General features: G+C 38.4%; 1 protein-coding gene across 2 annotated transcripts in view; it reads right to left on the bottom strand.

The window, feature by feature from the left end:
• SSH2 (slingshot protein phosphatase 2) overlaps positions 1 to 25,203 on the bottom strand; it is a 242,910-nt gene that overhangs the window by 168,352 nt on the left and 49,355 nt on the right. Inside the window, exon 2 of one of the 2 annotated variants that reach the window (XM_036094635.2) lies at positions 20,276 to 20,356. The exons of the other annotated variant lie outside the window; for it this stretch is intronic. Within the exon in view, the coding sequence (XP_035950528.1) occupies positions 20,276 to 20,356 (81 nt within the window). The remainder of the gene's footprint in view (positions 1 to 20,275; positions 20,357 to 25,203) is intronic. 2 annotated transcript variants of the gene reach the window in all.

Genomic DNA, 25,203 nt, shown 5'->3' with positions numbered 1-25,203 from the left:
TAACAAATATTTACTGGACTTCAGCTACGTACAAGGCATATACTAGGTCCAGTGGAACTATGTAGCTCTCCAAGAGCTTCTTTTCTGAGGAACTCATGATACCTCTACTTATTACTCAGGATGTTTTTCAGTCTCAAGTAATTAAAAAAGCCACCTCAAAATGGCTTAAACAATAAAGAAAAGTTTCACCTTAATTCTGTAGCTGAACTTTAACAACATTGCAGTTTTTCCCCATCTTTTGGCTCTGCCATCCGGATTGTGTCAGCATTTCTCTCAGGCTAATATGGTCCCAAGATGACTGCCACATTCAGGGTCCATCACATATATATCTAACAACAGTCAGCTGAAGAAAACAGCTCTTTCCCTGTGTCTCTTAAGTACAAGGAAAATTGTCCCAGAAGCGTCCTGTACCCCCACCTCCTCCAACTTCCCCTCTCATCTCACTGCTTTGAACTGGATCACATGCTCATGTTTAAGCCAACCACTGGCAAAGGCTTGGCACCCTCTGACTGGCAGTTAATGAAACAACAAATAATTTTATTTTCAACAATAAATAACCTTTATTTCCTACTTAAGCCAGTTTCTATTTACTCTCAACCAAGAATCCTGACAAATACATTATTTTTTAAAAGACTTTATTTACTTGTCAGAGAGAGAAAGAGCACAAGCAGGGGGAGTGGCAGGCAGAGGGAGAAGCAGGCTCCCCCCTGAGCAAGGAGCCCGATGCGGGGCTCGATCCCAGGACCCCGGGATCATGACCCGAGCAGAAGGCAGACGCTTAACTGACTGAGCCACCCAGGCGTCCCCTGACAAATACATTATTTACCACATTTTCCCATCTGCACAATCAAGGAGAGGTAAGAAAAGGAAAAAATTATTATTATTATTATTATTATTATTATTATTATTATTATTTTGGAGGGGGAGGGGCAGAGGGAGAGGAAGAGAGAGAATCTTAAGCAGGCTCCATGCCTAGCGGGGAGCCCGACACAGGGCTTGATCTCACAACTCTGAGATCATGACCTGAGCGGAAATCAAGAGTCGGCCGCTTAACCCATTGAGTTACCCAGACATCCCGAAGGGCGAAAAAATTTATTTCCATTTTACAGGTAGAAAAATAACCCAATGTGCTCTGCCTGTGAGAATATGTTGTCCTTCACACAAGCTGGAGAGTCCAACACAGATATTGAGATTACAATAAATAAATAAATGTGTGTGTGTGTGTGTAATTTTTTCTTACAGCAAAATATTCCCCAATATTTTGGTGAAAAAATTTTATACAACTGCCTTTAAAGTCGAGGACTGGGGCATGTTTTATGTGGCATGAACAAATGGCATTGGCTCAAAAAGGCATGACTCAAAGATGTTCATGTCCACCCAGCTCATTGCTGCCTAGATTACACACTCACTTTGCAACTACTATAGCTTCCTTGATGGCATACTGATCCTACATGGCTGCAAATCAAGCTTTTGTTCAATCTGTCCTTAAACCATTTCCTCCTACCTGTCTGGTTTCTCTATTTTCAGAGAGCCAGTCCTGGTTAAGGGAGATACCCCACTGTTCAGGCCACGTAAGAGAAGTTGTCATGGGCAAGGCCAGAGTGCTTACATAGTGTCTGAGTTTTAAACATCTGTCATTATAGACTTTGCCCTGCCATATAATATGAAACAAGGCAACTATAATTTGGTCAGAGGTCACAGCCCTAAAAGCAGATCTAATTCCTCTATGGTAAACCAGGAAACACTGCTGTTTACTTCTAACCTGTAGGTTAATACTGAACTAGAATAACTTGTATACTAAATACTTTAATAATCTCATTCTGTGGACATTTGTGTTTTTAGATATTATACCAAAATACTTCTTTACCTGAAAATTTAGAAAATTTTAACATAGAAACATGTATTCCACACAAATATCAAATCAGATGGGTTGTAATAACATATAGTATCAAAGTCTTAGTGGCTTAAAATAGTAACAGTTTATCATTTATGCTACATGTCCATCTTAGATTAGTGGAGATTTTACTCCATGTTACCCTCACTCACCAAGGACATGCCTGGTCACTATGGCAGGGAGAACAGAATAAAACGAATCATGCATCAGCTCTTAAGACAAAGCCTTCCACTTAGAAGTGACAAAAGTCACAAATTTCATTTGCCAAAGCAGTCACGTGACCATTCCCAACTCCCAAGGAAGTATACTACCACCATTATCTGGGTGGGATAAGGACAATCAGAAATATTAGCTAACACAAATGACCACCATAATAATAGGTAAGGATACTGTATTATACAAGATGCTTTTGGTTACAAGCAATCTGACTTAAGAAAAACAAACATAGTAGTAAGGTAGTGGTATACATAACTGGTAAATCTAAGGGGGGGGGATTCAAAAATGCAATGATGCCATTAGGTTTCTATCTTCCCCTCTCTCTTTGGACTCTGCTTTCTTCTTAATCTTAGGCAGACTGTCTCCATGTGGTAAGTAGGATGACAACCAACCACACCAAACATATATCATCCTCTTAATCAGAGAGTCCACAAAAAAGAACTTTATCCTTTTTACCACAAGCGTCTGTATCTCTCTCTTAACAGACAGGGCCTGATTGGCCCTGACAGGGTCATATGCTCCTCTGAATCCACCATGGAATCTAGGGAAAATGGGTACCTTGACCAGCCTGACATGGGTCTACGGACATATGGCTGTCCTAGTGGTAGAAAAGCAGGGCCAGGGGATTGTCAGCACCACCAGAATCATACAGAGTAGAACAGACAAGCTCCCAAAAGGAGAGCAGACCATACCAAATAAGCAGCAGCTATCTACCCAGAGAACTCTGTTATTTCATTTCCTTCATCATTCCCCTCAACTGTGATGACATATGTGAGATTAAATTCTATAAACATAAACTCATGTGGTCTTGGCTTTCATACTACAAATTATTGCTGATGTTAAGCCAGATCCATTGCAAAAGCATACCATGGAACGTATACAGGTAAATTCTGGGACAAAATTTCTTTAAGTTATTTTGCATAAGGCTCCTCTGAGTGTATGTAAATCCAAGCAATTAACAAGGAAATTTCCTATTATACAACCAATGTAATGGATGATTTTTTGAGATACCCAAATGAATAACACGACAACGTGATTACTAGGCTTACAAGTAAGAGGGTGAAAGAAGGGAAGTGACTTCCCAAGGTCACAGATAACGTGATCGTACTAGGATTTGAACCCAGCTTTTCTCTTGGCAGAGGCAGAAGGCGAAATGGTCAGGCATCAGACTATAAGCTTTATAGGGCAGTGCTTTTTGGTTTCGTTCACAGATACATCTAGAGCATCCAGAACAGTGTGTGGCACATACTAAGTGGTTGATAAAAAAGTGTAAGGATTAAGTTCCTTTTCTTATTTTAATAGTCAACAGCAATAAAATAAACTTGATTTTCTCATTGTTACTCTTCTAAAATTTGGGTAAACAAATTTCTACAGAAATAAAATGCTCGGCTCCCAGGAAGTTCCAGGTAATACACAATGCAACTTGGTACATTCCTCAGTGTATCTTCTCTGAGCTGAGCAGGACAAACACAAAACAATGAAAACCAAAACAGAATGAAAGAGAACATTTAAAAAATCAACATGGTTACAGCATCTGTATATGAACATTTTTCTAGATCAACATAAGCCCACGCTACTTTAGGTTTTAGAAGTAGTGTTATATAATGCATAGCTAATAACTTAAAGAAGGTAGTTACATATAGTAAAACCTCCGTTTATTTTCCTGCAATAGCTGGTTAAGCCCTGTTTTTGGCCAATCCTTTCTCACTCAACACCCTTCCCACTGTCAGAACAATTTAGCTGATGCTTCTGGGTCTTCCCTTAGAGCAACAGGAGAAAACAGCCATGCCGGTGGAGCCGTCATGTCGGACAAGAGAATGGACAAGAAACAAAGCTCACTTTCATTTTTAAAATGGAATTATTCACCATCTGTGAACCATCTCACCACAGGAAGTCTCTGACAAAATCAGTAAGTAAACTTGATTGCAGTGAACTCTCACTGACTACATAAGAAACGTTAAATTTTTTCTTTTGGCAACAAAACTCCCTTCAAAATCTTGCCCTCTAATGTTCTCAAGCTAGAAGATAAATTTAAACACAAAACAAAGACTTTCTGGGCAGGGTCTGAATTCACTGCAAACTTTTAGAATAGATTCCCATCTACCCTAAACTCCCCAGGACTCTTATGAAAGATGACATGCTTTAGCCACTCTCCCTAGTTCCACAAAATGGATCATAGGCAGAAATGTATAATTTTAGAGAACAGGCTAAAGATAGCAAAAGTCAGGCAGTGAGAATTTCTATTAGCATGTGATATGGCAAACTTTAAAGTGAAAGAGAAAACATGTTTTCTGTGTACAAATTTCTTAGAAAATATTAAATTGGAAGATCCCAGTTTCCAGGCCTAGAATTACATCTCACTGAATGTTCCTTGCTTCACAGGGGTCAAGCAAGGAACAATCTATTTTGGAAAAGCAGTTTTGGGGGAGACATTATTAACATCTATCTCAAATACTGTCAGCAATTAACCTTGATCAACCTGAAGCTTTGCTCAGCAGTCTAATTACACACATTAGTTACCTAGCATTGTAGGAAACAAAGAAATACAGATGTTTCCAAGCAACTAACTATATTCTGTTGAGTTTCCTGTGTCAGACTGTATCACTGGCATTTGTGAAAAGCCAGCTTCAAAGCAAAACCATAGCTAGGGTTAAAGCGAACAACCATTCCTCAGCCTCCATTTCCATCATCTTCAAATGACATTTGTAAAAGTAAACCATAAGCTTGATGTTTCCTTACCCGTTGACTAGGCCAGACTCCTACAGTCCAGTGGTGACAGCTAGGCAAGTCCATATGTGACTTTTGGATGGAAAGCTACTCCAAGGACCACCAAGAGTGGGTGGTTCTCAGAGGAACAGATGAACCTTTTGTGAGACTGTTAAATTATAACAGCGGCTAACATTTATTATAGGTTTACAATATGCCGGGTCTTAATCTAAGTGTTAGCAGACATTGTCTCATTTAATCTTCACAATAACCCCACAAGGCAGGTATACTATTTATTATCTCCATTGCTCGGATGAGAATATCGAGACTTAGAGATGGAAAGTAACTTATCCAGGGTCATACACTCTTCACCACACCATACTGACTTTTTGTCAACTTTCTTCTTATTAAGAGCCCCATCCCCCAACAAATGAGTTAATCAAATCAAATCACAGAAAAACAAAAAGCCATAAACAGCCGGGGCTTTGTTTTTCTGTACATTCTCAAGAGTACAACTAGGCAGATCTTTTTAAAATGTTAACTGGTTCATTCCCCAGCTGAACTCCTCAATGACTTCTTACTGTCCAGGGAATAAAGACTGAGATCTTTAATTTAGCTTACAAGAGTCTTTACCAGCTGGCCTTTGCTGACCTCACTAGCATCATCTCCCATTATTTCCTCCCTTATTTTCTATGTTCAAACTTTACTGGCCTTCTTTTGGTTCCTTGAATATGCCATAGGTTTCCTGACCTGTAAGTATTTCCTTCCCCACTCTCTCCACCCAGCTCTCTAGTTGACTTTGACTCATCTTTCAGAGCACAATTCAAAACACTAGTTCTCCAAGGAAGCCCTCTTTTGACCACTAACCCTTAAGGAGGTCCCAGCCTGCTAGATTCTCATAGTATGGTGTACTTTCCTCTTTTCAACCAGCACAGCGTCTAGCACATAGCAGGTACTCTGTACATACTTGTTGGCTGAAAGAATAATGAGTGAAAGGTAACCATATACACAAGAAACGGAAACTAAGGTCATGCCCTTAAGGCACAGGGGTCAAGCAAGGAAGTATGACTATAGTCAGTTCTGCTCCACTTTTGGTATGTGCCTAGTGCTGCTCCACATTAGGCCAGTTTAAATAGTTCAAGGTCGAGCCATAGAACCAGACCAGGGGAAATGGAGAAGGAAATGAAACAGTAGTGCTTTAAAATATGACTTAATGAGAGATGAAGCTGATCATAAGACCTGGACCTAGCTCACATGGTAGAATTTAAATTATTACGACACAACAACATCATATTTGATTATATTCCAGTGGCTTTTAACTGCTATTTACTTGTTATATGTAGAGCTCATAACAGGAAGGGCCATAAATTCTGAGGGCCAGAATTGCTTAGTATAGTCCTGGCTGCTCTGTAGCTCACTTTTAAGACATCTAAAAATGGCCTCGGTGAAGGTCCGCTAGTGTTAAAGAAGCTCTTTGAGAAGGAAACCCCCCCCCCCAAAAAAAGGTTACATATCAAAAATTGAAAAGATACCCCCGCCCCCCATGAAGATCAATGAGCACTTCCACAGATATAACCTGTACACTAATCAGTTCCAAGGCTCTTCACAGTAGCCTGCAGAGATTCAGGCTTAAACGGAGGGGAAAGGTAGAGAGGTGCATATGATAAAGAGTCTTTTTTTCCCATATATTAATTTAGGGCAAATACAGTATCTCCTATCCTCTCATCTTTAAGACTACAAGTAAGAGACTCTAGAGACCCTGGCTTAGCTGGGTACTGGATTACTTGATTTTTAAAAATCTAAAGTAAATTTAAAAAACCCACTGTCTTTAAAATATGAATAAGACAACTGTGATATTCCAAAAGCCCTTCACAGTCTCACCATTTGAATGAAACTCCTTATATTTAAGGCTTCTTCTGTGTGTTTTAATTCCTCTTTTTGTTATTTATTTATATAGTTTTTACATAATTGCAGTCAGAGTATACATGTAAATTTTGTTCATTTTTATTTTATTTTATTTTAAAAGATTGGTTTATTTTTAAGTAATCTCTACACCCAACGTGGGGTTTGAACTTACAACCCTGAGATCAAGAGTTGCATGATCCACCAACTGAGCCAGCCAGGCACCCCAAATTTTGTTCATTTTTAAACTTGTCATATCAAGCAAGGAAAAGATTATTCTCTTCTTGAGCCACATTGTACCTAGTACATACATCTACTCCATTATTGCACTTACACTATATTTCAATAATCTTATTTAGATACGTCTCTTTTTCTAGGCTGTGGGCATTTAAGGCAAGGAATTGTCTTCTTTCTTTTAAAATAATATTTGTGAGGGGCGCCTGGGTGGCTCAGTCGTTAGGCGTCTGCCTTCGGCTCAGGTCATGATCCCAGCCCCCAGCCCCGCATAGGGCTCCCTGCTACATGGGAAGCCTGCTTCTCCCTCTCCCACTCCCCCTGCTTGTGTTTCCTCTCTCGCTGTGGTTCTCTCTGTCAAATAAATAAATAAAATCTTTAAAAAAAAAATATTTGTGGAATGAATGAATGGTAACTACGTAATTCTGTTCTACCCCTTTTTATTATTTTAGTATTTTTTAAAAGGAGGTAACACATGCACATGGTACACAATTCAAAAAAGGACAATATGATAAACATTAAACAAGTCCCCATCTCACATCTGTTCCCTGAGCCAACAAGTTCTTCTCCCTAAAGACAATTTTTAATTTTTTATATATATATTTTAATTTTATATATATATCTTTTTAATTTTTATATATATTACAAGATACAATCTAGGCATATTTAAAGATCTTAATAGATTCTTTTTCCTCTAATTTTTTTTATACAAATGATATACACATAGTGCTTTGCATCTTGGGTTTTTTTTTTTAGAAGATTTATTTACATATTTGAGAGAGAGAGAGAGAGTGAGGGGAGGGGCAAAGGGAAAGGAAGAGAGAGAGAATCCTTAAGCAGACTCCCCACTGAGCATGGAGCCCAACTCAGGGCTTGATCCCAGGACCCTGAGATCATGACCTGAGCAGAAATCAAGAATCGGTTCCTTAACCAACTGAGCCACACAGGCACGCTGTTGGTATTTTAACAATAGGAGATAATTCCATATTAACTCATACGGAAACACCTTGATGGACATCTAGGATATTTTGAATTTTTTACTATTATAAATGACTTTGCTATAAATATGCTTGAATGTATGAAATTTCACATATATAGGAAAATTTCTGGAGGATAAATTTCTAGGGCAAATGCTATGGACATAGAGAATTTTGATAGATATTTCCAAAATGTCCTCCACGGAGGTCATTCTAATTTACAGTCCACCAACAATATACAGCATTGCTGCTTCCCTTCTGTCTCTGCCAACACAACACAATATCACATTTTTTTTGATCTTTGCCAATCTGACAGGTAAATAATGGTATTGGTTGTGAGGATTATTGAATGTTTTTTCATATGGTGAAGAGCCACTTGTATATCTTGCTGTGAAAGTCTGTTAATTTCTTTTGCACATTGTTCTGTTAGGTTTCTGATCTTTAAAAAAACTGTATAACACATTATGTATTATAGAAACTGGCTCTTTATCATATGTGTTGAAAATCTTTTTCCAACGTGTTGTCTTGTGACTTTGTTTATAGGATCTTTTAAAGTAGAATTTTTGGCTTTATGTATTTGAATTTATCAATTTTTTTTAAAGATTTTATTTATTTATTTGACAGAGAGAGAGAGACAGCGAGAGAGGGAACACAAGAAGGGGGAGTGGGAGAGGGAGAAGCAGGGAGCCCGATGCGGGGCTCGATCCCAGGACCCTGGGATCATGACCAGAGCTGAAGGCAGACACCTAACGACTGAGCCACGCAGGTGCCCCAATGTTTTCTTTTATGGTCTCTGGGTTTTGTGTCTAATGGCTTCAGAGTTAATATTACCATAGTTTACCTAACCATTCCCTTTCTCCTATTATTAAACATATTCACTAAAATTTTAGTACTACACTTTTTAAATTTTTTTAGAAGAAGTTTTCAAGAATTACATTTCTATGTCAAAGAGTTTGACATTATTATAACTTTTGACTGAACTGTCAGATTGCCAGGATTTATAATCTTCACCAATATAATTATCAAGTTAAGATGTACACATGAATATCATGCACAGATCTTTTCCAAACATAAATTTATACTAGCATTATTCAAATCTACAGTTAGGCTTATAATCCACAGTTTAAAACCTTGCCTCACACTTCTACAGAATCTGACCAGCCTAAGAATTGCTGTTATTTCCTGGGAGGAAAAAAAGCGAACAAATTCTTCTGGAGCAAAGAGGGAATTCAGAGGACTCTCCTGGAAAATCCTGAGAAAGTAACTTGGCAAATTAAGCATTGCAGTAGAGTCAAAAGAAGACAGCAGCATTTAAATTCAAGGCTGTACTTCACCATTCACTTCGTTCTTTCCCTTCCCAAGAGCAATGTCCCTTCCTTCCAACATTCTTTCCAAGTATCTTGAGGTTCTAGCCACCATGTAACATTTCTCAGTCAGCTTCTTCCTTTAGATGTCTTCTGCCTGGCTCCCGGATCAGTCCTTCAAGTTCTTTAAGTTCATGTAAGGCCAGGAAATAAGATGTTGATCCAAAGTGGAAAATGCAGTCCCAGCCCATGCATGCCAAGAGAGCACTTCCTCATGTAAATGTACCTAGTACAGCTATAGCAGAGATTTCCAGATTCTTTGGGGCTCTCTCTCTCATTTGCTGAAATTCATATACTGCTTGCAATACTTTTTGCTATCCCTTCTCCTTGCTGCCTCCTAGAGCTCTCTTTAAAGAAGCATTTTAGGAGAAAAGAATTATTATTGTAAGTTCATAATCATAAATTTTATGATGCTCCTGGAAATTTGGTACAGTGTCATGATGGGAATGCTTGTCAGACCGGACAGGAGAGTCACAGGCCTGGGGCAGATTCCAAGCACATGTCTGACAGGCAGTATAGCTTGGTGAGCAGAGCCTTGGAAATCAGACTTGAACTTCACCACTTACTAGATGTGTGACACTAAGCAAATCCCTGAACTATTCTGAACTAAAATATCAACATGTTAGAGAGGCCCTTCTTGACCATCCTTTATCTAAATGGCTATTGTGCCTTGTTATTATTATTATTTCCCCACTGGTATTTTTCATTGCACTATCACATTTTATAATGGAATACTTATTTTTTTTTTATTATGTGTGTTCCCCTGTAAGTTCCATTAAGGATGGGGTTTGATTTGTTCACCACTGGATACTCATTGCCTAGCATGGTACCCGCCACAGAGTAGACTCAAATAACTGTAGAATAAATGAGCTCAGTTTCATTACCCCTAAAACATTATTCGCATCAGAGATGTAATATGAGATAATACATGTAAAAACATTTACTACAGAACCAGGAACATGGTTAGAGTTCAACAAATGTTAGCCATTATTTTAGTTATAGTTCTCAGCAAGTCATGGCCTTTATAGCTCAATTTTCCTAACTCTAAAGTGAAAGGAAAAGTTACTAACCCTTCTCTGCTGCCAAAGTACACTGTAAAATTACAAAAAATAAACAAAAGGCATTAGGAGGAACTCAGAAGATAGGATCCATTAAGATTAACAATTTGTTAAATTTACAACTCTCCCATGACATTTGTCTTCATCAGGGCCATCCACTACTCTCTCCAGGGTTAGCAGTTCTTCCCTAATAGTCTGAAATTGCAAGTTCACTAGGACTTCACCCCAACCACTGAGTAAAAAGGTATTTGGGAAAGCAAATTAGGGTTGAGAAGGACTGTGTTTGAATACAACAGTGGCAGCACTCTAGAAATTCCCAGAAAGAATGAAGAATTAATCCGGCATAAAATACTCCAGTGAGGGGCACGTGGGTGGCTCAGTCGTTAAGCGTCTTCCTTCGGCTCAGGTCATGATCCCAGGGTCCTGGGATCGAGCCCCACATCGGGCTCCCTGCTCGGCGGGAAGCCTGCTTCTCCCTCTCCCACTCCCCCTGCTTGTGTTCATTCTCTCACTGTGTCTCTCTTTCTCAAATAAATAAAATCTTTAAAAAAAAAAAAATAAAGAGGGGCACGTGGGTGGCTCAGTCGTTAAGCGTCTGCCTTCAGCTCGGGTCATAGTCCCAGGGTCCTGGGATCGAGCCCCACACTGGGCTCCTCGCTTGGTGGGGGAGCCTTCTTCTCCCTCTCCCTCTGCCTGTCTGCCGCTCCCCCCCTGCTTGTGCTCTCTCTCTCAATATCTCTCTCTGTGTCAAATAAATAAATAAAATCTTAAAAAAAAATACTCCAGTGATATACCCAATTTCCGGTGATATGTACTACCTTACCTCTTGAAACATGAACTTGATTGTTATTAAGCCACCTCCTCTTTCCCTAAACTTCTGTCAAGAGTGTGTCTTTACAATATCCCAAATTCAGTCTTCAGATGCCCCCAGATCTATAATCTTATAATTCCTCTCTAGAGAATTTCTAAGAACCATGATTCTCAACTTTGGCTGCATGAAGTACCACCTATGGACCTCTGTAAAGAATAAAGATGTCCAAGACCCACTGAATGAGAAAGTTGCTAAGGTGAGATTTGAGTCTCTCTATGTTTAAAAAGCTCCACAGATTATTCGGGTGCAAAAAACAGAGCTGAGAACCACTATTCCATTTGCCCCTGACCTCCTAGGACCAGAATAATAATATTCCATTCGGGGCAAAGGCAATCCGGCACAAGGATAGAAGCTCAGAGTGTCAGGCAGACTTGGCTGTCACTACCAGTGTGGTCACACACTTCAGGCAAGCCTCTGTTTCTTCAGCTTTAAATGGGAAATACTAAAAGTACTTAACCTCAAAGACTTGGATTCAACACTAACTTGTATGAAAATCACCTAGAATGTCAGGCAAATAATAAGTGCTAAATAGATTGCCTTGCTCACCTTTCAAAGGGTAAATTATTTCCAAACTGCAATCTAAAAAAGGCTGTATAATTTTATTAATGAAAAAACCTACAAGTCATGCCATCTTCTGATTTTCTTGCTTTCCTAAACCAAAATAAGGGACGAGTACACCTGAACAGGCCCCCCCTCAGATTATGAAAGCAGAGTAACTCAGCTAGTCGGAGCTTTTATTTGGCTAATTTTATAAATTAGGCCAACCTCTCGGTGTCTGCCTGCAGTTGTTTCACTGCTACGTTATGTATCCATGTGCCAGGTATCTCCAAAATATGTCTCTGGTCAAAAGAAGGACCAGAAGTCGAACCAATATAAATCCAGCACAGGGTAAGCATGGTGTGCCTGAAGCATCATTTTTAGATTCCATTACCCAAGGCATTAAATATGTGCAACTTCTATGTTAGGCACTATGGAGAATACAAGGATGTATGAGAGAACATTTCTGGCCCTTCAGTGATCATTTTATGAATTCAAATAATATATTTTATTTATTTTTTAAAGATTTATTTATTTATGAGAGAGAGAGAGTGAGAGCACGCGTGCAGCAGGGAGGGGCAGAGAGAGTTAAGTAGATTCCGTGCTGAGCATGGAGCCCAATGCAGGGCTCGATCTCACGACCCTGCGATCATGACCTGAGCTGAAACCAAGAGTCAGAGGCTTAACCAAGTGCGCCATCCAGGTGCCCCTAAATAATATATTTTAGAAGTGGCCACAAGTTACTCACGCCACAAGGCAAATAAAGGATGGTGAAGAAAAGGAAAGATGGTCAAGATGTCCATTTTTTCCTCCTCCTCCCCTACAGAGCTAGACCATAAAGTTAAATTGAACCCAAAGATAACAGCGGCACTGTCCTGACTCTATGGAAGAGATGGTGAGACCAGGGAATCCTACATTTGCCCCTGCTCTCTACGTAGCACAGAAAATGTGCTGGGTCCTGTAAGTACCTTATATAGTCATCTTATTTAATTCTAACAACTCTCTGAGACAGGTATTATTATTATCCCCATTTTATAGATGGGGAAGTGAGGCTTAGAGAAGTGAAATCACAAAACCAGGAAGTGGTGGAGTTGGGACTGTGACCCAGGTTGTCTGAACCTTGTGCCTGAGCTCTTTATTACATGATCCTGAGCCCTGGTCTGGGGGCCAAAGAGGGTCATCTAAAGAGCATAGCCTCATGCTCACATCAAAATCATATGGTCAAGAATTCACGATAGTGGTTATCTTGGGGGTTGAGGGTGATGATGGTTGGGAAGGTGAATAGTGACTAAAAGGGAGAAAGGGGGGGTGTTAGCAGAAGGGGGAATTGGTGGAGGGGAGTGGTAATACTCCATTTCTTGATCTAGGTACGGTTACACAGTTTCTTGATGTGTATGAAAATTCATCAAGATATACATAAAAGTGCAAGTTAAGTGCACTTCTCTGTATGTATATTTTATTTCAAAAAAAGTATTATATACAAAGTCTAAAAGTGGTCTTTAATATTTTGTCTTTATGCTAGCTCCTAGCGGTATTGACACAGGAAGAATAAGTCTTCATAACTTCATGGAAAACCTGGCCCTTAATTGACACAGGTTCATTGAGGATTTGGATCACCGAATTTCAGTATCTTGTTCCTTTTTTAACAGAAGCCTAGCCAAGGAATTTCACTGAATAAAAGTTAAATGCATTGTAACTGAGTTATCAAATGCAAAGTCAACTCTTAGGATTCTAGTCAATATCTTATTTTGTCCATTCTTCAAGGAAACAGATGTTACAGACATTGAGACTGGAGCTCTGATTCAGGAGATGCAAAAATTAGTAGAGAGTTAAAACATCGTTCTTAATCCCTCATTCACATGAGAATAATCCTGGGACCACTTAAAAAATACCTATACCTGGGTCCCACTCACAGAGATCCTGATTTAACTGGACTGGGGTGAGACTCTTATTAAATTATTTTAAAAGGTCACCAGGTGATTCTAATGTGCAGACACAATGAGAACTACTGAGTTAAATGATAAGGGTAATTCTTTTTTTTTTTTTGTCTTTACAATTATTTATTTATTATTTTTAATATTATGTTATGTTAATCACCATACATTACATCATTAGTTTTTTATGTAGTGTTCCATGATTCATTATTTGCAATATAACACCCAGTGCTCCATGCAGAACGAGGGGTAATTCTTTTTTTTTTTAATTTTTATTGTTATGTTAATCACCATACATTACATCGTTAGTTTTTGATGTAGTGTTTCATGATTCATTGTTTGTGCATAACACCCAGTGCTCCATGCAGAACGTGCCCTCTTTAATACCCATCACCAGGCTAACCTATCCTCCCACCCCCCGCCCCTCATGAGGGGTAATCCTTAAAATAGCCTTTATATACCCAAGATTACTAAGAATCTCATTTTCCCTCAGATAAGTCACTCAAGAGGGTAAGATTTTTAAAAAGAAAAGTTGAAAGTTATTTCTCATTTGTTACTCTAAGATAAAATAGTTGAACAATGCTTTCTGATGATATCTTATTCTGGAACAAAGAAAAATAAGTTTGACATCACAGGAGGTAGATCCTCTGTGTTATTTCTTCAGTAATAGCAACCACAATGGTGACCACAATGGTCATTCCAAGTCGTTTATTTACTCATAGCAGTGATAATCTTTTGTGAATTCTTGTTCGAATTCCTTCTGCTTATGGTGTGACTCTCCTTTTCAGAGAAAGCAGTGAGTTGGGTTTTTTTTTTAATGATTATTTAAGCTATTCATGTGTGGTGGTAGTGGGATATCTGTTTAAATGTGTACATTATTTTAATGTAATTGTTTTGTGGGTGGGTCACCTTTGGAAAATATTTCATTATAGTTTTATATTCTATACTTGCAACCTGTTTCATGATAAATTGATACGTTGTCCTTTGTAATTTCTACATTTTGTGTTTGTACTTTTTCATTCATTTTAAACCTAGTTCATGTAAAATAGAAATATTTTATACGTCAATGCAGTATTTACCTTCTTTTGGTCAGCTCTGAAATATCTTTAATCTATATATCTATATCTAATCTGTTTTAAATTTTACTTGCAGTTTCATTTGCAAAAAAAAAACAAAAACAAAAACAAAATTTATTTGTTTAGATCAGACTCCCTCCAAAGGGAAAGACAGGAATACCATTCATGGTGAAACTATGTTTTTTGCTACCGGCAACACTTTTATCCCATTCTCTGACCAGGTGCCCTAATCAGTAAGTGCTCTACTATGCAGCAGAGGTGATGCAGAAACAATTCAAATGACCCTCAACTCTGGTGGGACAGCTGTTTGCTGTTGGCTAACTGGTCATTTGGAACTCATAATAAAACTCACATCTCCTTAGCCACAAATTTTCACTTTTTTCCTTTTTATATTTGTGTGTGTTGTCCAGTGAAATGCTATCTCTGCAAATGAGCCTGAAAAAAGGAAAAAATACAGTACTAAGAGCTGAATGAAGGTAAATACAAATCATCAGAAATGACCAGATGCACATACTGTCGGCCTACACACCATCACCACCTTCCATCCAACTACTTTGGTTATCATTGTATCTGTAGGTTTATCCACAACATACAGTTGTGTGTTCTGCTCACAATCTCTAGAGTCTTACAGAAGTAGATATAGTGACCATAGCAGTTTTCCCCTTTTAAATATAGTTTTACTTTCTGAGCTAATAAATCATTCATTGTTTTGATCATCCCATATACCACATTCCAAGACTTAAAATATACAAGAAAAACAAGATGCTTCAGAAGAATTCTAAAGATTAAAGACCCTTCTATTTTCAATCCATAGGCTGGCTACTCAATAGCAGGCCTTGAATTAGGGCTTGCTTATCTTAACATTAATAACTTTTTACAATTCTTAAATCCTTTATCTTAAACTTAGTGAGGTTAAATATTCTCTCTCCAAAGCCATTCTCCCACTCCACAAAATGCCTACACATGAAAACTTCCACAGAAGTTGCCATCTAGAAGGATACTGCTATGTTCTGAGACAGCTGTCCTGCCCTAGAAAAGAATACAAATCTACAGTTTAAAAATATAAAGAGCACTGGGTGTTATATGCAACTAATGAATCATTGAACATTACATCAACAACTAATGATGTACTATATGTTGGCTAACTGAAGTTAATTAAAAAATAAAATAAAAATGTAAAGTATGCTAAACCAAATAATTCTTATTTTAGATTTTCCTTTCTTTTTGTCTGCCTTCTCCATATTGGATTCGAGGGTGGCCTTTTCTTTTTTTCTTTCTTTAATAAAAGGCTAACACTCCTTCCTTTCACTGGGCTAATCAAACAAAATGCTGTTTTGATTGCATGGAAGGAAAACGCATTCCCGACAAGGATTTAATATCCAAGCAAAAGAATGAAATAGACCACAAAAATAGTATGACCACCTACGTGTGTCCCTCCTGTTTGGTAGGGTGGGAGTGGGGTCAGACAAGCAGGGAAAGGAGAGAAAGAAACTGCTGTATTTTGAGGAAATAAACTGATGTAACAAGCATTTTCCTGACCTCCAGGCTGGGGAAGATATAACCCTGCAACAGTAATGAATCTACTTGTTTCTAGTTGAACCCCCACAAACATGATAACTGGAATTCCAGCTCACACAGAGCTTTTTCTCCTTTAAGGCAGGACAGCAGCAGCTATGAGGATGGAGAGTGGAGAGGACTCTCAGGAGTCTCAGTGGAGCTGCAGCCCCCAGTTACCCCAACCTGCTTTAGTCACTGCCTACCTTCTTTCTTATCTAAAGCTGAAGTGAAACTCTTGCAGCCGGAGCCAATGTCTTCTTCCTCTGTGACCTTTGCCAGTCACATTATCAACCCTGCTCCGGGGCAGATAGTCCCTTTTCCCATTATGGAGGCATCCAACAACCCTGTGCACAGCACAGGGAACAAGGAGCTGCTTCTATTCAGTAGAAGCTGAATAGGACCAGAGAAGAGACAGAAGCCTTTCTACACTCCTCCCCTCTCTTCCAAGAAAGCCCCAGGAGATCTAAGGCAGTCAGCCCTCTTCCAGAGAGAGCTACCCCTTCTTTGCCTCTAGCCAAATTTCTTTCCACTCATCCACATATTTCTTTTCTTCTCCCCATGTACTGCATATGAATGATTTTCTCCTCTCCTTTTCATGGTTTTCCATGAATATCCATAAAATTAACTTGTTGAAGTATAGAGTATACAATTCTCCTAAGGGTAGATTTAAAAAAAAATTCAGCTTTTTTTTTTTTTTTTTTAAAGATTTTATTTATTTATTTGACAGAGAGAGAGACACAGTGAGAGAGGGAACACAAGCAGGGGGAGTGGGAGAGGGAGAAGCAGGCTTCCCGCGGAGCAGGGAGCCCGATGCGGGGCTCGATCCCAGGACCTGGAATCATGACCTGAGCCGAAGGCAGACGCTTAACGACTGAGCCACCCAGGCGCCCCCCAAAAAATTCAGCTTTATTGAGGTATAATTGACAAATGAAATTGTAAGGTTTTAGAGTGTACATCATGGTGATTTGAGATACATATAAATTGTGAAAAGATTCCCCTCATTTGGTTAGTTAATATATTCATCACTTCACATATTTATCTTCTTTGTGTGTGAGAACATTTAAGTTCTGCTTTTTTAGCAATATCAATTATAAAATGCAATGTTATCGACTACAGTCACCATGTTTTATGTTAGAGCTTCAGATCTCATTCACCCTATAGCTGAAAGTTTGCTGTTAGGGTGGACTCTATACTTTATGCCTAACCTCCATAGCCCTGGGCCCAGCAATTAGTTCACGATAGTCAATCAATGCTTGGAGAATGAATGAATGAATGCATGTATGCATAAGTGAATTAATGAATACAGCCAACCAAAGTCATAATTCTGTTATCCTGAGATTGAAGAGAAAGCTCTTCAGTGATTGACTTTATCTCCTACTCTTCTTTACAACAGTTAACTTCTATTTCAAATAGTTACCAAGATCCCATACCATTTCCTTTGAAGAAAATTCAAACTGGGGATTTCAATCAGTTTACTCTCCAAACAATTTTGTTTTCAAGTTTAAGCCTTCATACTTGGAAAGGAGCTCTTCAATCTCCTTTAACGTGAGGGATGGGATGCTGAGGAAAGGGGAAAAAAAAAAAAACGTATGGGAAGTACTCCCTAAGCAAACAAAACAGGAGAATCCAATACTTTTTAAAAGCTAGCCAGTACACTGTGAATTGTGCAAGACTGTTGAATCTCAGATCTGTACCTCTGAAACAAATAATGCAATATATCTTAAGAAAAAAAAAAAAAAGAAGATAGCAGGAGGGCAAGAATGAAGGGGGGGAAATCGGAGGGGGAGACAAACCATGAGAGACGATGGACTCTGAAAAACAAACTGAGGGTTCTAGAGGGGAGGGGCGCGGGGGGATGGGTTAGCCTGGTGATGGGTATTGAGGAGGGCACATTCTGCATGGAGCACTGGGTGCTATGCACAAACAACGGATCATGGAACACTACATCAAAAACTAATGATGTAATGTATGGTGATTAACATAACAATAAAAAAATTTTAAAAAAAAAAGCAGCTAGCCAGTACATGTAACCACTTTTGCCTTATGAAGAGGAAAAGACAACAAACCTGACTTAAATGAAAGCCCTGGCAATAAAATAAAGCAATCCACAATTATCTGCAAATACATATACCCAACTAATTATATCTCAGAGAACCATTAAAACTAGGGTCATCTTTTCCCCACATGTGTACAACTTTATAAAAATATTCTTCATATAGATTGCCAAGCACTGGTCTCTTTAAGACAAAATCAGCCAAAACATAAGCCAGTTTAATCCAGAGGATGCCAGGGCAGACTGAACAAAATAAATCTTGAGGAAAGTATATAAAGAGCCTTGGTATATATTCCATCAATGATGATGCTGCCTGCTGATAATAAGATCACTGATGGGTGGCAGCTGAGATCTGACGTCAGCGCTGCCCGTGCTTATCACACAACACCGTGCAAAGAATATAACCTTTCCACCCTCAGTCTGTCATCTGCAAAATGTTGATAATAAATGAATGTTCACATGAATTCCTCAGTTAATGTTTTCAAGCACTAGGGAATGAGCACAGCTCCAGCTATTAGTGAGTGAGTCACAATAACTAACTTCCTGCCATTCCACACTCATCATCAATGCTGAATGAAGTGCAACCAGATAAGTCAATGTAATAGTTGAAGAGGTCCTGAGATAGTGATCACTTTCTTTGTGCAATAAAGGTGAAGTAAAGAAGACAGTTTATGAGTTGGCAGTACTATGGTGATATACTTAAGAGGCACAGCTCACTTCGAGAGACAGTTTCCATTGGTGAAACTTTAACAATATTTATAGAGTGCCTACTATGTACAGTTAACATCCCAAAATAGACCGAATCCAGATTTTATCATCAAGGTTTGTAGAACCTAGTTTTAGCCATGGCTAGCAAAGCAGTTATCCTGTTGGAAGAGATATTTAAAATTTTTTAAAGTCAATTTAAGAGCACCTGGGTGGCTCAGTCAGTTGAGCATCCACCTTCAGCTCAGCTCATGATCCCAGGGTCCTGGGATGGAGCCCTGCATCGGGTTCCCTGCTCAGCGGGGAGCCTGCTTCTCCCTCTCCCTCTGTCTGCCCCCCTCATGCTCTCTCTTGCTCTCTCTCAAATAAACAAATCTTAAAAAAAAAAAAAGTCAATTTAAGTCCTCTAGCTTCAGCCTGATTGCATGGGTAATTTGCAATAATTAAGCAATTATGTTGGGGATCAGGTAAGATAAACAAAATTTATAACGTCTCATGAAATATAGTTAGATAGTTCCACATTTGAAATGACCCAGTAATTACAACACTATTTAGCTTAACATTATCAACAGTCAGGATGTGTTAGGTCTATGTACGTGGGGAATAAAGGTCCAGTGGCAGCAGCAATACCAAGCAGTTGTTATGGGGAAAGGGAAACCACTGACAATTAAAAAATGTAAAAACCCACAAAACAATCATTCTTTATTGAGGGAGAACTCACTCTAAAGTTCCAGGATACAACATTTCTCTACTTTGTAGATACGCCCTGAGTGGAGATTATTATGCATACATATACACCATACTACTTACATATACACTGATTTGCTTTCACAGACTATGCATTTGGCTGAGTGACGCCAAACAGATGAAATGATAGGCACTATCTCAGTCACATTTAAGAGCCAAATTTACCCAAAAAGCTTTCACTTGAAATACCAAAGGCTGTATAAAAACATACACGGGGGCGCCTGGGTGGCTCAGTCGTTAAGCGTCTGCCTTCGGCTCAGGTCATGATCCCAGGGTCCTGGGATGGAGCCCCGCATTGGGCTCCCTGCTCCATGGGAAGCCTGTTTCTCCCTTCCCCCCCCCCCCCGCTTGTGTTCCCTCTCTCGCTGTGTCTCCCTCTGTCAAATAAATAAATAAAATCTTTAAAAATATATAAATAAAAAATAAAAACATATACCTACGTACATTGGAACCACTAAAGATATCTGATTCTTCACATTCGCAGCAAAGTAACACTGCTGATTCACTGTCTTCCAAATGAGAGCTCTGTAATATAAACAACATCATTTCAGAGATCTAAATGAATGGGGCCATGGGCATGAAGGAAAAGCCAGCAGAAATCACTGAGTCATGTTAGCTCATAGGTGAGAAGCTGCAATCCTGATTAGTGATGACTATTTTGGAGAGAATAAAGCCAACAAGTTGATTGGTTAGGTGACTGGAAAACTGAGGAATGTTTGATTAGCTGAAGCATTTTCTATGCTTTCCAATTTGGGCAATGGGGTGTCCCTTTTCTGTAAAGATGGTGCTACTAACCCTTTATAGTGTGTACTCTGAATACTTCTCAGAATGGGGTAGGTTTCTGTTCATTTATCCTCATATCCAAAGGTACATATTTGTTTTTTTTTTTTTAAGATTTTATTTGTTTATTTGACGGAGGGGGCGGGGAGGGAGTACAAGCAGGCAGAGCGAGAGGGAGAAGCAGGCTCCCCGCCGAGCAGGGGGCCCAATGTGGGCCTTGATCCTAGGACCCTGGGATCATGACCTGAGCCGAAGGCAGACGTTTAACTGACTGAACCACCCCCCAGGCCCCCCCAAAAGTACATATTTGATATGACTGTTTATAGGACATGACTGGAGTATCTAACCACTAGCCTCATTAGCCCTCTGCTAACAAGTGTTTATAAGAACAGCCAAAAGATATGCCCTACCCAAGTCCCTCTGACAGATGCCAGAAAACAATTTAAAACCTTTCTTTCACTATCCAATCTCTTTTTCAATATCTGTCTAGAAGACAGATAAGGAAAAGGAGACAAAGAAGTGAAACAATTAGCTGGTAACACAAGAGTGTTTTTCCCTTATGACTACCACCACCACAAAAGAGAAGGAAAAAAGCTCTAACTCTGACCCATTAAGTTCCATCCAAATGTTTGTTATTTGAGTAACAGCTGCTGGAAACTGAGCTGTCCCTACATAGAGATGTAGATGCTTATGTCATCAAAACTTCTCACTATCATATTATCCAGCAATCCCACTTTTGGGTATAAATCCAAAAGAACTGAAATCAGGATCTAGAAGAGATGTCTGCGCTCTCATGTTCGTTGCAGCACTATTTACAATAGCCAAGATAATGGAATCAACCCTGATGTCCAACAATAGACAAATGGTTAAAGAAAAAGTGATATATACATACAATGGAATATTATTCAACCTGAAAAAAGGAAGTCCTAAGTGAAATAAGCCAGTCACAGAAAGATGAATACTACATGATTCCACTTATTTGAGGTGTCTAAAATAATCAAACTCACAGTAGCAGAGAGTAGAATGGTGGTTGCCAGGGGGCTAAGGGAGAGGAATAAATGGAGAATTTTTGTTTAATGGGTATAAAGTTTCAGTATTATAAGATGAAAAAGTTATAGAGATCTGCTGTGCCACATAGTGCCTACTGTTAACAATACTCTATTGTGCATTTAAAATTTTTGTTAGGAGGGCAGATCTCATGTTAAATGTTCTTACCACAAAACAAATAACAACAAAAAATGCAAAGAGGCACAAGGAAACTTTTGGAGGTGACAGATTGGTTTAGTGATGGTAACAGTGATGGTTTCACAGGTGTGTGCATATGTTCAAATTCATCAAATTGTATATATTAACTATGTGCAGTTTTTTGTTTATCAATTGTATCTCAATAAAGCTCTTAAATAAATGACAAACTTCTCACTACTACTGGCTGAAACTTAATCATATATAACCACTCTGTGGCTATCCTAGTTGACTGCTACTTTGATTTTTCAAAGCTCAAACTATGTTTCAATCCACTGAATACCCGCAGAGATTTAGAGTTTTAGAGTGCAAATAAATGAAAGTAAAGCTCAGACTATTCCTGGCAACTGCCTTCTCCTGGTTTATTTCCTTCCTACTTTTTTCCTACCCTGATCCTTTGCCTACTTTGGTTTTCCTTCTTACAACCAAATCTCATCTTCCAATATCCCTCCCTCTTCCTCTTTTAGAAAATAAACAGAAACCAAATATTTAAAACCACTTTTTAAATCCTGCAAATGCAAAAATCTCTTTATTTCTTACTCCCTTGCATTTTGGAGGGGGGAAAAATAAGAACAAGATTTATAAGATTTATTTTAGTGGGGGGGAGAGAATCTCTTTATTTCTTACTCCCTTGCATTTTGGAGGGGGGAAAAATAAGAACAAGATAAATAAGATTTATTTTAGTGGGGGGGAGAATCTCAAGCAGACTCCCCGCTGAGTGTGGAGCCTAACACGCGATTTCATGACCCTGAGATCATGACCTGAGCCCAAATCAAGAGTTGGACCCTTAGCCAACTGAGACACCCAAGCACCCTGGGAAAAAACATTTACTTTCCATTTGTGTTTTTTAAAAATCAGGTTACAAAATACTTGAAGACTTCTAAAAGTCATTATCAGAAAAGGCATAATAAAAAAAATAAAATATCTGAAGGAATTAATGTAGAAATCAAAACTGCATGCAATTCTCCCAAATTCTCATATCACAACAGATGATAACATAGGCAATATTAAGCATATTAAAAGTGGCTTGTCACTACCACAGTGTATACAATTAATCCAAATTACACAGTTAAGATTTTAAAGTTTTCATTCCTGTAAATATTTCAGCATGTTTACATGAGCTCTTTTAAAATAGCTTCTAAAAAGGAGGTCCTGTAATGACTTGCACTCCTAAAGTTATTTTAAGATTTTATTGCATACTTATTAATTGCAATTTAATTCATTAAGATACAAGGTATCGGGGCGCCTGGGTGGCTCAGTCGTTAAGCGTCTGCCTTCAGCTCAGGTCATGATCCCAGGGTCCTGGGATCGAGCCCCGTCGGTGGGAAGCCTGCTTCTCCCTCTCCCTCTGCCTGCCGCTCTGCCTACTTGTGCTCTCTCTCTGTCAAATAAATAAATAAAATCTTTAAAAAAAAAAAAAAGATACAAGGTATCAATTTAAGTGTGCTGGTAGCATTGAAAATAATTGGTTCATGGAACAAGTATTTACTTGCAAACAACATATTTAGTTCCAAATTAAATTCTAATACTAAAGGAAGACAAAGGATATTTCAAGTTCTTTCCTGTACTTTCTGGGGTACTTCGTAATTCCAGTTCCTGAATTGTTCCTGGGTTCTGCAGCATGAACTGTCTTGCTTATTAACTATAAAGGACTTATTCCAAGAATGAATGAATATTTAGGAATTCTATTAATATAACTTAGCACATTAGGTCAAATGAGAAAAACCATAAGATTATCTAAAGAGATGTTAAAAAGGATTTGATAAAATTAACGTTTTTAGTAAACTAGGATTAAAAGATGCTTCCCTTATTTACTCCTTAGGTGGGCTTTTACATATATATATATAGTATTCAAGTTGGTAGGCCCTTACCTCAACTTGGCCTTGCCTGAATTTCATATTGAACAAAACCCTCCAGTATTTCTTCTAGCATGAGGCTCCCACTTTATAATGCAGATACCAATTCTCTTTTCTTTTCCTTCTTTCCCTCCTTCCTCCCTTCTTAAAAGTCCCTTTGGCCATTTCAGTAGGAATCTTGAAGAGGATAATGTCAAACTCATATTTTTGCATTAGAAGTGCCAAATCCAAATCTTAACTAAATTGAGTTCATATCCTGGTTCTGCCAGCTACTAGCCATGTGATGTTGAACATTACTTAATCTCCTTGAGCTCATCCATAAATACAGGCACAACAATAGCATCTATCTAATAGGGTCACTGGAAAGATTACATGAGAGATAATATAGGAAAAGCACTTGGCATGACTTAGCTACTGATGTTACTCTGCTGCTACTGTTGTTGTTAATAATACGATAGTAATAATAATCTCCCTATTAGATGTAAAAGGCTTATAAATTTGCATTAAATTCTCTTTCAAAGAAACTTGCTATCTAGGGAAATTTTGCTTCTATAAAATTGTAAGTGTTTCACTTCTAAGAGACAACTTTGTATTCCCTATATAACTCTGAAGTATTGAGCTCACAGTGAGTCATTCGTTACTATTTATTGTACCCTTACTATGTATTAAGCAATTTTCTGGGTGCTGAATTAGCTACAGTAAAACTCTAAACAAAAAGGGAAAGATAACTGAACAGGTTCCATAATTGTTTTTGTGTTTTATGGATACAAAAACCACAAAAATAAGGATATGGCTCTGTGGAAATATGCTCCTTTGGCTAAGTATTGTTTGGAGAAGAACAGGGGCTAAGATTGTTGGTAAGGAAAACACATCCATATATAACAAGAAGTCTCAATCCAGAACAGCTTCTAAACAACAATTATAGTAATAAAATGTTGCAATCTTTGTATGGAATGTATGATGCAAGGACTCATGTACTAAGAAGGATGTTTTGAAGAGTGTTAAAATCTAACTTGTGCAGTTACCTAACAATCTGCAAGCAGAAGTCTTAAGAAATAATCCCGCAAGAGTCAAAACCTGTTGTTACTGTTAAGTGTTTTTTATTCTATTCTTGTTATAGTTTATGTGATTTTTAAGAAGCAGAAAACACTATTACATTTCTTTTATCTTTTATTTTTTCATTTATATTTCCTCCCTCAACTTTTTTGGGGGGTTCTAAGTGAACACAATGCAGTTGTTCTTAAACAAACAAACAAACAAAACACTAGAGATTTTGAAAATATACTAATAGACACCAAACCATAAAATATGTGTGTACCTTAAAGCCTGGTGAACACTTTGGGACTGAGAGCTTTTAGCCCTTTAAAGGCCAAGGCAAGTCGTAGGTCTTATTTATCCTGACACTTAACATGCAGCTGGACTGACAAAGCGATTTCACAGTCTAATGATGACCTAAGTGAGATAACCCTCTCTGCAGTCCCTAACCCCAATTAC

Source organism: Halichoerus grypus, chromosome 2, assembly GCF_964656455.1.
Source record: "Halichoerus grypus chromosome 2, mHalGry1.hap1.1, whole genome shotgun sequence".
Classification (NCBI taxonomy): domain Eukaryota; kingdom Metazoa; phylum Chordata; class Mammalia; order Carnivora; family Phocidae; genus Halichoerus; species Halichoerus grypus.
The sequence above is the reverse complement of the archived record's forward strand: the minus strand, read 5'-3'. Positions and strand labels throughout refer to the sequence as shown.